At 47.2% G+C, this 13492-nt stretch overlaps 1 protein-coding gene across 2 annotated transcripts in view; it reads right to left on the bottom strand.

Moving 5' to 3' along the window:
- The window catches only part of ABCC3 (ATP binding cassette subfamily C member 3), a 708094-nt gene that overhangs the window by 533496 nt on the left and 161106 nt on the right, over positions 1-13492 (bottom strand). The window contains exon 1 of one of the 2 annotated variants that reach the window (XM_078654775.1): positions 10793-10810. The exons of the other annotated variant lie outside the window; for it this stretch is intronic. Within the exon in view, the coding sequence (XP_078510901.1) occupies positions 10793-10795 (3 nt within the window). The 5' untranslated portion in view covers positions 10796-10810. Of the gene's footprint in view, positions 1-10792; positions 10811-13492 lie in introns of those variants that run through there. 2 annotated transcript variants of the gene reach the window in all.

Below are 13492 nucleotides of genomic sequence, written 5' to 3'. Positions count from 1 at the left end.
CAAGTGTGAATTGTTCTTGGTTTTACCACACTCTCCAGTGTATTTCATTGCAACTGACATTGGGTGCACACCAGGGTAACTTCTGCTTGTTTCCTGCTGAGAGTAAGGTGGCAAGGGGGGTGGGAGGGGGGGAGAGAATTGGTTTAGTAATGTGTGAAATTCAAATCTTTGCAACCATGAATTTTTGAGCAGAGCTACTGCAATAACTTATCAGGAGAGGACCACATCATGCCGCAGGTTTGACTAAATTATGCAGCAGGAACAGGTAAATTATGCGGAACAATGCGGCACATTATGCGGTTAGCATTACTTCATTATTTTGTCATTTTAACTCATGGCAATACTGTCGAGGGAAATATTTCACCTCATTAGTTCCAGTTTAACACTCCAATTATGGGAATAAGTATGTTTGGGATAATATATGTTTTTGTTTGATGCATTTGCTGTTTTATAAATCTCATAGCTAGTCCGGTTTATAAGCTATAGAAAAAGTTCTCTTGAAATCATCTCATAAGCCCTGCCTCCTGCGCACAGCCATGCCCCTCCTGCTCCCCCAATCCTTGCAATAAATTTTGGAGGGGGGCCCGACCTCAAAACATTTTTCTTAGGGGGGACTCTGAGCCAAAAAGTTTGAAGACCTCTGCTCTAATTGCTGCCCAATGCAGCTTAAAAGTCGAAGGACAAAGCCCGAAGGAAAAACCATCCTGTAGGAACTGAAGAATTTGAGGAAGAGAGGCAGAAATGGGCTATAACTGCTGCTTCCAAAACCAACCCAAAGGATACCCAGCATAGTACACCCTAGTGGATGGTCTCCTAATGGCCTGAATGGATGAGGAAACTGCCTCCGAACAACCCTGAGACTTCAACCCTGCCCTCTAAACCATCAATTTTAGATGAACCAGAGGCTCCGCCTGCAAAATTCACTGACTCATGATGAAAGACACAGTATTTGCAGCACTATGAGTGAGCTGAAAGTGAAAGAACTATTTTCCTTTGAGCCTCTAGGTAGGGTGAACAGACATCCTGGAGCATGGGTACTCATAAACTTTCTCTTGGGGGCCAAATTTACAGTGTGGTTTCTGTCCGAGGGCCGCACCAGTGGGCGCGGGACTAGAGCAACAAAAAAAACTGGTACCATGAGGTTGATCACTGGTCCCTGCAGCAGACGCCTTCGTCCACTGAGCCACCAGACCTGGCATACCCACAGCTCTCTCTCTCTCGTTCTTTTTCAGTCTCTCTCTCTGTCTCCCTCCCTCTTCCTCCCTCTCTCTACCTCTCTCTCCCTCTGTCTCTCTGTCTCCCTCTGTCTCACTCCCTTTCACTCCCTCTCTCCCCCTGTCTCACTCACTCTGACTGTCTCACTCCCTCTCTCTCTCTGTCTCACTCACTCTGACTGTCTCACTCTCTCTGTCTCCCTCTCTCTCTGTTTCCCTCTCTTTGTTACCTTCTTCCTCTCTCTGTTTCCCTCTCCCTCACTCTATTTCCCTCACTCTGTTTCCCTCTCCCTCACTCTGTTTCCCTCTCCCTCCTTCCCTCTCCCTCCTTCCCTCTGTCTCCCTCTCTCTCCTTCCCCCACTCTGAGGTCTCCCTCACTCTGAGATCTCCCTACCTCACTCTGTCTCCCTCCCTCGCTCTGCCTCTCTCCCTCTGTCTCCCTCCCTCACTTTGTCTCCCTCGCTCTCCCTCTGTCTCCCTCCCTCTCCCTCGCTCCTCTGTCTCCTCCCCCTCCCTCGCTCCTCTGTCTCCCTCCCTCTCACTCAATCGCCCTCTGTCTCCCTCCCTCGCTCTCCCTCTGTCTGCCTCTGTCTCTCTCCCTCGCTCTCCCTCACTCTCCCTTGCTCTGCCTCTGTCTGCCTCCCTTGCTCTCCCTTACTCTCCCTTGCTCTCCCTCGCTCTCCCTCGGTCTGCCTCTGTCTGCCTCCCTCGCTCTCCCTCACTCTCCCTCTGTCTACCTATGTCTGCCTCGCTCTCCATCGCTCTCCCTCTGTCTCCCTCCCTCGTTCTCCCTCTGTCTGCCTCTGTCTCCCTCCCTCGCTCTCCCTCGCTCTACCGCGATCTCCCTCACTCTCCCTCTCTCTGCCGCTCCCTTGCTCTCCCTCGCTCTCCCTCTGTCTGCCTCTGTCTCTCTCCCTCGCTCTGCCTTGCTCTCTCTTGCTCTGCCTCTGTCTGCCTCCCTCACTCTCCCTTATTCTCCCTTACTCTCCCTTGCTCTCCCTCGCTCTCCCTTGCTCTCCCTTGGTCTCCCTCTGTCTGCCTCTGTCTCCCTCCCTCGCTCTCCCTCGCTCTCCCTCGGTCTCCCTCTGTCTGCCTCTGTCTCCCTTGCTCTCCCTCTGTCTACCTCTGTCTCCCTCCCTCGCTCTCCCTTGTCTCCCTCTGTCTGCCTCTGTCTCCCTCCCTCGCTCTCCCTTGCTCTCCCTCTCTCTGTCTCCCTCCCTCGCTCTCCCTCGCTCTCCCTCAGCCTCTGTCTCCCTCCCTCGCTCTCCCGCGTTCTCCCACGCTCTCCCTCGCTCTCCCTCTCCCTCTGTCTGCCTCTGTCTCCCTCTGTCTCCCTCCCTCGCTCTCCCTGGCTCTCCCTCTGTTTCCCTCCCTCACCCTCCCTCTGTCTGCCTCTGTCTCCCACCCTCGTTCGCCCTCCCTCGCTCTCGCTCGCTCTCCCTCCCTCGGCCTCTGTCTCCCTCCCTCACTCTCCCTCGCTCTCCCGCGTTCTCCCTCGTTCTCCCTCTGACTACCTCTCCCTCGTTCTCCCTCTGACTGCCTCTCCCTCGCTCTCCCTCTGTCGCCCTCCCTCGCTCTCCCTCTGTCTGCCTCTGTCTCCCTTCCTTGCTCGCCCTCCCTCGCTCTCCCTCGCTCTCCCTCTGTCTGCCTCTCCCTCGCTCTATCTCTGTCTCCCTCCCTCGCTCTCCCTCTGTCTGTCTCTGTCTCCCTCCCGTCTACCTCCTCCCTCTCCCTCTGTCACCCTCTTCATCTCACCCTGCCTGTGTGTGCCCTGGCTGAGACAGCTTCCGGGCACACACACACACACACACACACACACACAGCAGCACCCGAGCACTTCACAGGTCTTTAAAAGACCATTCACCATGTTAATGAGGCTTTGTTCACCTCTTAGGCCCCTGCAGCTCCACTCTGACTATGGAGGGAATCGCCCGCCTCCACAGAGCAGCAGAGTTGTGAGTCGCGCTGCCGCAGGGGTGTTTGCTGACACACTTAAAAAATATATATATTAAAACACGGGACAATGTTTGGACGGTCTGCGGGCCGCCAGGGAAGGCTTGCCGGGCCGCTGTTGGCCCGCGGGCCGTACTATGAGTACCCGTGTCCTGGAGAGTCCTAGTTTTTTAAGGACTACCTCAGCATCCCAACAGTTTCTGGTAAAACAAAGACATGCCTGTGTTTTTTGAGTGGGTGTCGGATGACGCAAATATTAATCACAAAGTTGTGCACGCTGATCCGTGCTTAATTTGTAAAATATTAAGTGCCAGTGCTCTGACCAGGAGGCCACTGCAGCTTTCACCACCCATCTCCCCTGTCATTGCTGCCAAAACAACTACTAACCATCTCTCTCGCATGTAAATGCAACAGTTCAGATTATTCCAAGTCCTCAAAGCTAAAGAAATGGTTGAGGAGGCAGGTATTAGTAATTTTTTTTAATGTATATTGTTTTCCTAAACAACTGTTATACTGCTCATCTCTAAATTACATGAGCAGCGCCACCTTGGGGCAGACTTCCCGAAGTGCGCTGTTGACAATTAGGTGCCGAGCACTGGAAATCAATTAAGTGCTGGTGCTCAAATTAAGCACTGACGCTGATGTTTTATCCAGCACTCTTATCACACCAGACACACAGCTTAACTTTTACAGAGTCACCTGCTGTGCTGCCTGATCTCATTTCAGCTGCACAGCAAGACTTAATGAGGGGTAAAGAAGGTATGAAGCGCCCCTAGGCCAAGGTCTAACTCTTGATCTCTTGGCAGCAGTCGTTGTTTAGCTTTTACAGCTTGTTGATGTAAATTAGTCCAATGTCTATGTCTGTGGCCCTCCTGGTTTTTGGTTATGAAAATCTGGACCCCCACCTCTGCATCTTTTGACCCAGAAAGGTATGAGGAACGAACGTTGCCTTTTCTCCACTGAGACATTTTACAGTGTATGAACAATTTTCTGAGGAAGTTCAAAGCTCAAGAATGTCACATTGTCAGTGCCTGAAGCTAATGCACCACCGCAGTTTTGTGTCTTAACCCCTTCGGTGCTCATGACGGAACGGTTCCGTCATGTGCGTCGGTTGGCCTGTGCTCATGACGGAACCGTTCCGTCATGAGTCCATAGGTTCTTTAGAACCTTCAGCACCGCAGGGGAATTCGCGCAGCACTGAAGGGGTCAAGCTGTCAACAATGTGCTCGATACCAGTTCATTTTGATTGAACCTCAATTCAGGACTATTCATTTCCGGCCTTCTCTGATTGAACAACCTACCTCAGAATCTGAAATTGACCGGGCCCCTTCAAACCCCTAAAAAAGGCAATCTTAATCTTTGGGGTGAAGAGGAAAAGCTACTGCTGATGACCTGACATATTGAGGAAAGAGTCCCCCTGGATCCTCTCCAGCCGCAGGAGGATCAAACCCACAATTGTCCTGAATATGCAACACAGTGGCTCCCAATTTTTCCCTGGAGATAAACTTCCCACCGGAAGCAATGGGATTGTCAGATAAAGAGTCACTCTCTGCATCCGAGGTCCTACACAAAGAGGTTCTCTTCTTGGCATGATGAGGTTTTGCGGTTAAAGCCTTTGCCACCAGCTCATCAATCATGGGCTGCGCCTGCCTGGCAGTAAACCTCTTCTGAGCCTCAGGAGGACCAGCGCCATGGTGCAAAGACACCTCTACCTCCTCTTCCTCAGAAAATAAAGAAGAAGTATGCTACAGCTCCTCAAATCTTTTCCCTTCACAATACATAAGAAATGCCAGGAGAAAAAAGATACGCCCTTTGAAGAATAGCAGAACGGCCCCATTGGGAAGTAACAAACAAGCCCTCCAATAGAGCACTAAGAGAGAAAATGTAGGCAGATCCAGAGAATTATAGCAATGATATAGAATAATATACCTCCATTTCCGCCCCTCCAATGTGGGAGAGCACCCCTGCCCCAGCCGCCATGCAGAATGCCTTCTCTCCACTGAGTCATTTTACAGTGTATGAAGACTTTTCTGAGGAAATGTAAAGCTCATTAATGTCATGTCAGCATCTGAAGCTAATACATGCACAGCAGTGAAGTGTTTCACACTGCCACCAATTGTGCCCTATACCATCTCAGTCTGATTGGGTCTCCATTCAGCGCTATTCATTTCCTCTCTTCTATTCATAAACAACCTGCCTACAGGGCGAGGGGGGGGCTATATGCTAAAATGGTAGTTACCTAGGACACAGTTGCCACCTACCCACCAGAGCAATCCGATGTCATGTTTAAACAGGGAGAGGAAGACCTCAATTCAACGAAGTCTTACTTAGGTCGGCACCAGAAAGAGAAAGAGGGTGGCAGAATGCAATGAAGGCAACAAGAGTAAGCAAGAGCCAGGGCCGGACTGGCCGCACCTGGCACCAGGCGTTTTACCGGTGGGCCGGAAGGGTGGGAGCCTGTTTTTGTCCTGTGGCACCGGTTTTGTAACTGGAGGCCGGTTTTGCAGCAGTGCTGCAATATCAGCTCCTGTAACAAAAGTGGCAGCGGTGCTTGACACTAGCGCTAGCGCCCAGCTGAGGCCATCACTTCTCAGTAGCACCTTCCTCCCAGGACCAGTTGAGCAAAAGTGTCAGGGCTCGTTTATGTTCCCTGTCCGGCAGTGGCAATAGCTTTATAAGGTCTCTAAGCGCTGAGACAGCAAGAAAGATGGAGCAAGAGAGAGCGTGAAAGAGGGAGACAGATACAATGAACAAGGGAAAGAAGAGAGTGTAAGTGAAGGAAAGAGGATGAGAAACTGGGTGAAGAGTAAAAGAGAGAAGTCAGGTGGAGTAAGGAGAAAACAATGTTGGGAGCAAGGTGAAGTCTGAGAAGGAGCTAGCCATCCAACTAAGATTGATTGGAAGTGGTTGGATACTCAGGGGATAGTTACAAGTGCCCCTCAGGTTCCGATGGAGCTTGGACCTGTAGTTGCAATGTCCATTGATTTCCCACAGACCAGGGCATATAGCTTAGAGATTTCGGTTACTAAAAGTCTGTCCCCTTTCCTTCTTTATATTCAAGAAGAACTTGAAAAACAGAATGAATGTTATATGTTCTTGGACTTCTTAGCCTTCTCCACCACTCCCCAGAATACCAAAGAAGTAGGGTGAGACCACATCTGAGAGTTCTCAAGTAAGTCACTTTATTTCCATGTAAGCCAGACTGTTTTATTGTGTGCCTGTATGAATAGGCGGACCTTGCCTCATAATGTAAATATTGGGATGTGGAAGAAAGAATTGGAGTAAAGGTTTGTTCTGGTGTCATTTTGATGTTAAACGTGTGCATTTTGCTGGTGATACAAATACACCTTTCCAAATCTGTGTGCATTGCATTCTGGTTTCAACCACACTCTTATGACTCTTAGCCCCCTTTAAGGTTATAGGCCCTAGGCCCACATATTGAGGTAGTGGAAGATACTGACACATTATTCTGGTGGGTGCATCTGGACTAGCGCACGCTTGCGCCTGTCTCCTTTTATTGGCAGGGTCACTTGACTGATGATGCCTGTGATGTGCGGGTGTTCGGACTGCCACCAGAAAGGGGGCTGCTGCATTTCGTGTCCAGCAGGACACTACAACCCCCAACCAACACCAACATAAAACACTAAACATGCAAGCACATTTAAGTCCTGCCAAGTATCATGAGTTAGAATAATGCACTTCAGTGCCTCACCAGCATCACTGCAAAGAAATGCACTAGTCACACAAATTAGCTGTCCCCACAACACTCTGCCTATATCTTTACATGATACTTGAGGAGCTCTCGCCACTAGCTCTTGTTTGCTACTATGAGGGCCAGGCAGTCACAGAGCAGTCGGAGACAGGTGAGGTTGCCATGGGAACTTAACAGCTTGTCTTAATTTTTGCTGCCCTGCCTGGGCGAACCCCTCATTAGTATATCTGCCGTAATTGGGGCTCACAGCATTACAGGAACGGGATCCTGAGTCACAGAATAGTGAGTGTCAGCTTGCCTTTTAAAGTCATGGGAAATTGAAATCTGCCCAGCCTTACTTTTGAAAGCTTGTGAGTGCAGTTAGGAAGAAGGACAGTGCCTGATGTTGAGCCAGCTGTCTTAAGACCACTTCTGGAGCACCAATAGCCTGGCGCAGAAGGTGAATGAAAGGATGGTGTGCTGCCACTGCCGAAATTTGAGAAGGAAAGGTGGACAAATGAGTTTTACATTCTACACCTCTCTCTACTAATTTAAGACATCTCAATATATTAAGTTCGCTTTTTTCTGCTCACAGGAAAGTGTTGTGCATACAACTGCTGGAATGGGCGAATACACAATATGTGCAGGCCCGACAACGGCAATGCCAATAAAGGCAATCTCAATGTATGACATAACCTGTGCCTGCAGGACCATGCCAATATCTGTCAATGTAATATCAGTGTGTTTCATAACCTGTAACAGGACAGAGGCGCTGATACATGCAATGACGAGATCAATGTATGCCATAAACCATGCACAAATGACAAAACAGTTGCTAGTAAAATCAATGTTGATGTACATTTGAATAAAGCAAACGTAACGGTGTCAATACAAGTAAGAACAATGTCAATGTATGCTATGACAACTGTTTGCACAATGTTAAGGATGTCGATAGAAATTATACCAGTGACTGCCAAAATATTTTCAGGAGTTCCAATGAACTCATATTACTGCTGTCGGATTCACCCAAGGTGACCCCATCAACCCGAGTCATGTTCCCCAAAATATCACAAAGCTAAATACCTCATGTAGATAGCAGTATTGAACCAATCAGGACACAACATACACACCACAAGTAGTGATCACGCGCTCCTCATAACGGACATTTAGACACAGCCACAATGCCCGCACTAGCTCTCCCCAAGGTCGAGAGCCAGCTGTGTCCTTATCAGATGCCCGCATTTGTTGATTTTTGACTGAGAATCTTTTTTGGAATGTAGAAAATTGCTATATTGTACCTTATGAACTGTATATAAGAGCGGCCAAAAACATTATACATCGAGAGACTTTCAGCAGACGCAGTCAGTCAAGGCTCTCCCGGCTACAGCGTTTAAACCGTTAAAACCAACTTGTTTCTGTTTTGCCAATTTATTCAAGGTAGGCGGATATCTGAGCAACATTTTGGCAAGCCACCCAGAAGAGATTGGTTTATCGAGCCCAACTGTAGTTGAAAGAAGGACTCCGGCCCACACTAATTCACATCTGCAAAAAAAAGATCAGTGAGCAGACGCCAAAATTAATTAGACGTTCTGCTGAATCAACGGGGCAGAGGTCCATTTGGGGACAGACGTCATAGGGTAAGAGACTACATCTCATCCTCAGTCTCAACATGTGGAGTATGGCAAATTAAGACAAGTGCGCAGATCAATAGTGTTTTTCCTCAATCAGCACGCTAGAAGAAGGTAAAGCTAGCTACCTGACTTTGGTTGTGGAGCACAAGGTAAGCCTCGGCCCTGGGTGTAAGGGATAGCATGACCTTAGGCGTGGAACAGGGTACGCCTCGTCCCTAGGTGTTAGTAAGGGATTGCTTGTACCACTGGGTATGTATCAGATGATACAACTCGTCCCTGGGTGACAATAAGGGATAGGTTGGACTGTTGGGCATGGAGGCAAGCCGGGACGCATAGGAGCTAACATCGCAAAATTCTTTTTTTGTCACAAAAGTTTTCTTAGTGCTATGGATTCCACATTGGTAGCATCTAAAAGAAGTGAGAGGTGTTCCCTTTTTCTCTCCGCTTGGATCACTGGGCATTAGGCAGTGATACGCACAACCCCTTGGTGTGATATAGGGTGTAATTCAGAAATTAGGGCAAATTTGGACCTTGGAGAATCAGGTGTAGCTTGTGTCAGGCCACAGGGGGCCAACAGTTGTCAGGTTATTCCTTTTTTTCCACTTAAATCGTGGTTAATCTTTGTCCACCGATAGTGAAAGACTATCCGGCTCACCTAGCTCATCATACTACACAGGGCGGGATCCCCTCTCCATGGGCTAAAGTTTAGGAGAGGGCTCCGTTTTTGGGACAATATAATTTTCCCTGTTAACTTTTTAAGTTTGTATTAGATTTTTTCCATTTTTGTGCAGTTATTGATGTTGTGGTTTTGTTAAAATGTTGCAAATCATGCTGCATGTGTAAGTGTTTTGTCAGTGTGTCTATGCTTTAGGTAATAATAGCCCTTATTCAAATCGAAGGATTGTGATCGTCTTTCCATTTATTCAAGGCAAACTCCTGTCCGAGAAACACATCATTAAAATGCCACGCATAAGCACACTAGAAACATGTTACACACATTAGCACTCTGAAAACTTGGCAGCTAGGACATTCTGTTCACAATATAGCAAGCATGTGGTGTATGCATGAGTTCCACGGCACCCTTTCTACCCCACTAGGAGGGAGGAGCCCTACTTCCCTCACACGAGTAGCCAGGAGTGAGGGGTGGTGAAAAAGAAGCCTGGCCAACTCACGTTTCCACTCCCAAACACTAAGTACACAGAGAGGCCAGGTCGACATTCCCCGAGCCGTTTAAAAAGCAAGACAAACAAGCTGTTCTCTATTTTAAAGCTGCGTTTCTCCACCCCCAGCCTTTACGCTGAACATTAGGAAGGAATCGATAATACTGTAAATGTGCCACCTGTCAGGATATGGTAAGCAATATTTTAACGCTGCAATTGTGTTTGCAATGTCACCTTAACACTGAGCGGGAACAAGTTTTGTGTATTTAAAGATATGGATCGGCCCGCTGACTCACTTCCCTTTTTCCAACTGTGTACACGCTTCACCTCATACAGTGTAATTACATTGCGGTATGTACACAATGGTGTGACAGCAACAGAGTGCCATATAACTTTTGCACAGCTAGCCAAAATAATACTGATGGCGCCAACGAATTTCACATAGCATTTTAAAGGTGAGGCGCGGGAGTTGTTCAGGATACCCATAGAAAACGCGGTCATTAAATTAAGGATTGGTAAAAAAACGCTCACCTGGAAGCCGGAACGTTCCATAGTAATTCATGTTTCCTACTCCCCCAAAGTCCATAGACTCGCCCACCACCTTCAGCTATACCCTGACCCTGCAGCATAAGACGTGGAAATAAATCCAGGCGGTCAATCATGCTAACACGGACCACTCACTTTTTACATTATAAATGAAAACACACCCTCACCTCCCTTCCGCAGTTCTATCATGGTTCGTCCCATAAACAAATCGTCACAGAGGCTCGCCTGCTCGAGTATAAACAGAGACTACTCATCTCTCACCTTGTAATTATGGAGATAGACCGCTTAGTGTAACAAGCATTTGCAATGCAACAGGTCTCGCATGTGCGAGAGTTTATGCTATTGGTATTGTAAATGACAATGCCTTTTATTTATCTGTTTTGATAATTAACACATAAATAAAAAGCATTGTAATTTACAATACCAATAGCGCAAACTTTTGTAAATACAAGACCTATTTCATTTCAAAGAAGTGGCCGCCATTGTCCCAGGCTGCTTGGAAAGTGAAAGTGCACTTGGCATGCTAAATGTTGCAGGAAAGCACGTAGGAGAAACCTTTTAAAGAAAATAGTGTTAACTGATTAAATAAGACATACCATGTAACTTCAGACGTAAAAGGGCCAGGCAGTCCTCATGGGAGGTTACAAATGAAGACAAGGCGGCACTAAGGAGGGACTAACAAGCCTATTAACGAATTAGAAGCCAGCATTTTATAACGGCAAAGACACAAGCCAATGAAAAACATGGGCGGGGAGTGGGCGGAGCTTCAAGTCCATACTCCAATATAGCATACGCTGTTCAGGCTCGACCTGCGAATATGAAAGACTCATTCTGCCTCAAACGCAGTCTTATTCTAGATTTGAAAAGTGGCGAAAATATATTTTCTCCATTTTCTAAACTTAAACAGACTAACAGTAGTGGGGAATTAGTTTGCTCAATTTCATGCCGGGTACAAACTTTAGTTTGGATCTTTCCTTTTTACACAGGCCACAGAAACGGGGTGACTAGCTTTGCCCTACTACTTTCTAGTAATGCAAAGTTTTTCAATATGGTCACAGACCTGCACAACCTGAAATGTAGGTGCCTTATAACACCTAGCATGAGAAACCACACAAATGTGGTGTGAGAGCATCAATGAAAGTCATGAAGAATAGCTTTCTGTAGATCACTTGTGGTCGCATAACAATATGAGCTGGCATAGACTACCATTAACCACTATGGGAAATTATCCAGTGGGAAAGCGACTTCAAAACTTGCATGAGCTCACCTGCCCTCAGAATGGCATCTGGGTTGTTAGGAAAGATGCGAATGGGAAGGCCTAGTTGCACCAGACCTATCACTGTGCAGACTAGCCCAGATCAGGCACTGATTCTACTGGCTCATGCATGGAGGATGTGGGTGGGGTGGGTGAGCATGAGAAGGAGAGTTAAGACCACTGAGTAGGATAAAGATCCAATTTCAGATAATGCAAGAGCAAACAAGGCCACACCTTAGGAAGTAAAAAAAAAACATCCAATGCAGCTCCCTTATGAAAGCACTTGGGGCAAATGTGTACTTTTCCATGAGAAAACACTGGCTTCTGGAAGCTACCAGGAATTAATACATCCGTGTAAGAATTGACGGACTGACTTAAATTACATTAGCACCTACAGTTTAGTCTATTACGGAAATATGTGGCATAATGAAACACAGCCCATTAGATACTTAAAGTAAATATATCACATATCTTGTAGGCTGTTCTATCTAATGCTCCTTAGCTTAAAAGGGTATTTTTCCAGACATAAATAACACTGTACAACTTTGCTAGCAATTTTTAAAACAAACGAGCACGCACAGAGATGCGACATCATGGGCTTCCACTTAATGGAGTACAGCTTCTCCTACAGTGAGGCGTCTGCCGAGACACTGCGCATATGCGCGAGAATGCATTGGAGTGCGATGGTGCGGATCACTACATTGTTTCATTGACTGCTGGGATTTTAAAAGGGAAATATAATCTGAAGCTGTGACTTTAATAGTAATGTTAGCTACAGCGATAGCTAGCGTAAATATATTCTTGAGGACCCAAGAGTTGGCAATGTTAATTTTGTGTTTATTACCACGAGACATGCCTTCTTTATCACAGTGCTTACAAAACTCCCTTCCCTAGTGTAGACCTTCCCAAAATATTAATCACCTGCCAAGCGAAGATACACCGTGGGGAAAAAGGAAGAGGTGTAAAATCATAAGCATATAGCCACATCCACTAGGGATGTACAGAGTAAGTTGCTTTTCTGTTTTTCTGGGCAAGTTAATTATTTGCCTGTTTCCTGGGTGAAGACTCAAGGAAACAAGCATTTACAATGCAACAGTTTCGCCTTTGTAAAAGTTAGAGCTATTGTCATTGTAAATGACAATTTTTTTATTTATGTGTTGGTTTTGAAAACAGATAAATAAATGGCATTGTCATTTACAATGCCAATAGCTTAATCTCTCGCAAATGCGAGACCTATTGCATTTGCACCCACACGCACACACACATAGAGAGCCACCCACACACACACAGAGCCACCCACACACACACAGAGCCACCCACACATAGAGCCACCTACAAAATAAGCTAGCCACACATACAGAGCCCCAACACAGACAGAGCCCCAACACAGACGGAGCCCCAACACACACAGAGCCCCATCACACACAGAGCCCCATCACACACAGAGCCCCATCACACACAGAGCCCAATCACACACAGAGCCCCAACACACACAGAGCCCCAACACACACAGTACAGAAAATAAGTTGAGGACTGTGCACCAACGCTCTGTAATGAGTACACATTTGCAGGCAGCTGCACACTGTAAAGAATGCATGCTTCCCGGGCTGGGGCGAGCTGCCGGCCTCGGGATTGGACGGCGATGATCTCACGCTCACCGGAGCCTGCGATAGAGGCACCAAAAATAGCCTGATCCTGAAAAGGAAGAGAAGAGAAGAGGAGATGTTGCACAGTCAGCCGCCGCAGAGCTCGGGCACACACAACACACACACACTTCCACTACCGTGCATTACAGCACGGGCACCACCCAGGGGCTTCAGGTGCGCCCAGCGGCGGGGACCCCAGTACGGCTCACTGGACAAACGTGATGTTTGTATACTTACCGCGCAGCTGTAAGCAGGGGTAAGCAGGGTCAGGGAATAATCCCCCGTAGAAATACATTTAGCACACTATCCTTGTATGGGAAAATAAGAAAACGCGTGCACGTGTTTTTAGATCCACTAGAAAATAGTGTATAATTATAGCTATTCTTAAAATTACA

The sequence above is a fragment of the Lissotriton helveticus genome, chromosome 7 (genome assembly GCF_964261635.1).
Source record: "Lissotriton helveticus chromosome 7, aLisHel1.1, whole genome shotgun sequence".
Classification (NCBI taxonomy): domain Eukaryota; kingdom Metazoa; phylum Chordata; class Amphibia; order Caudata; family Salamandridae; genus Lissotriton; species Lissotriton helveticus.
Note: the sequence above shows the minus strand (reverse complement) of the source record. Positions and strands in the feature narration are given on the sequence as shown.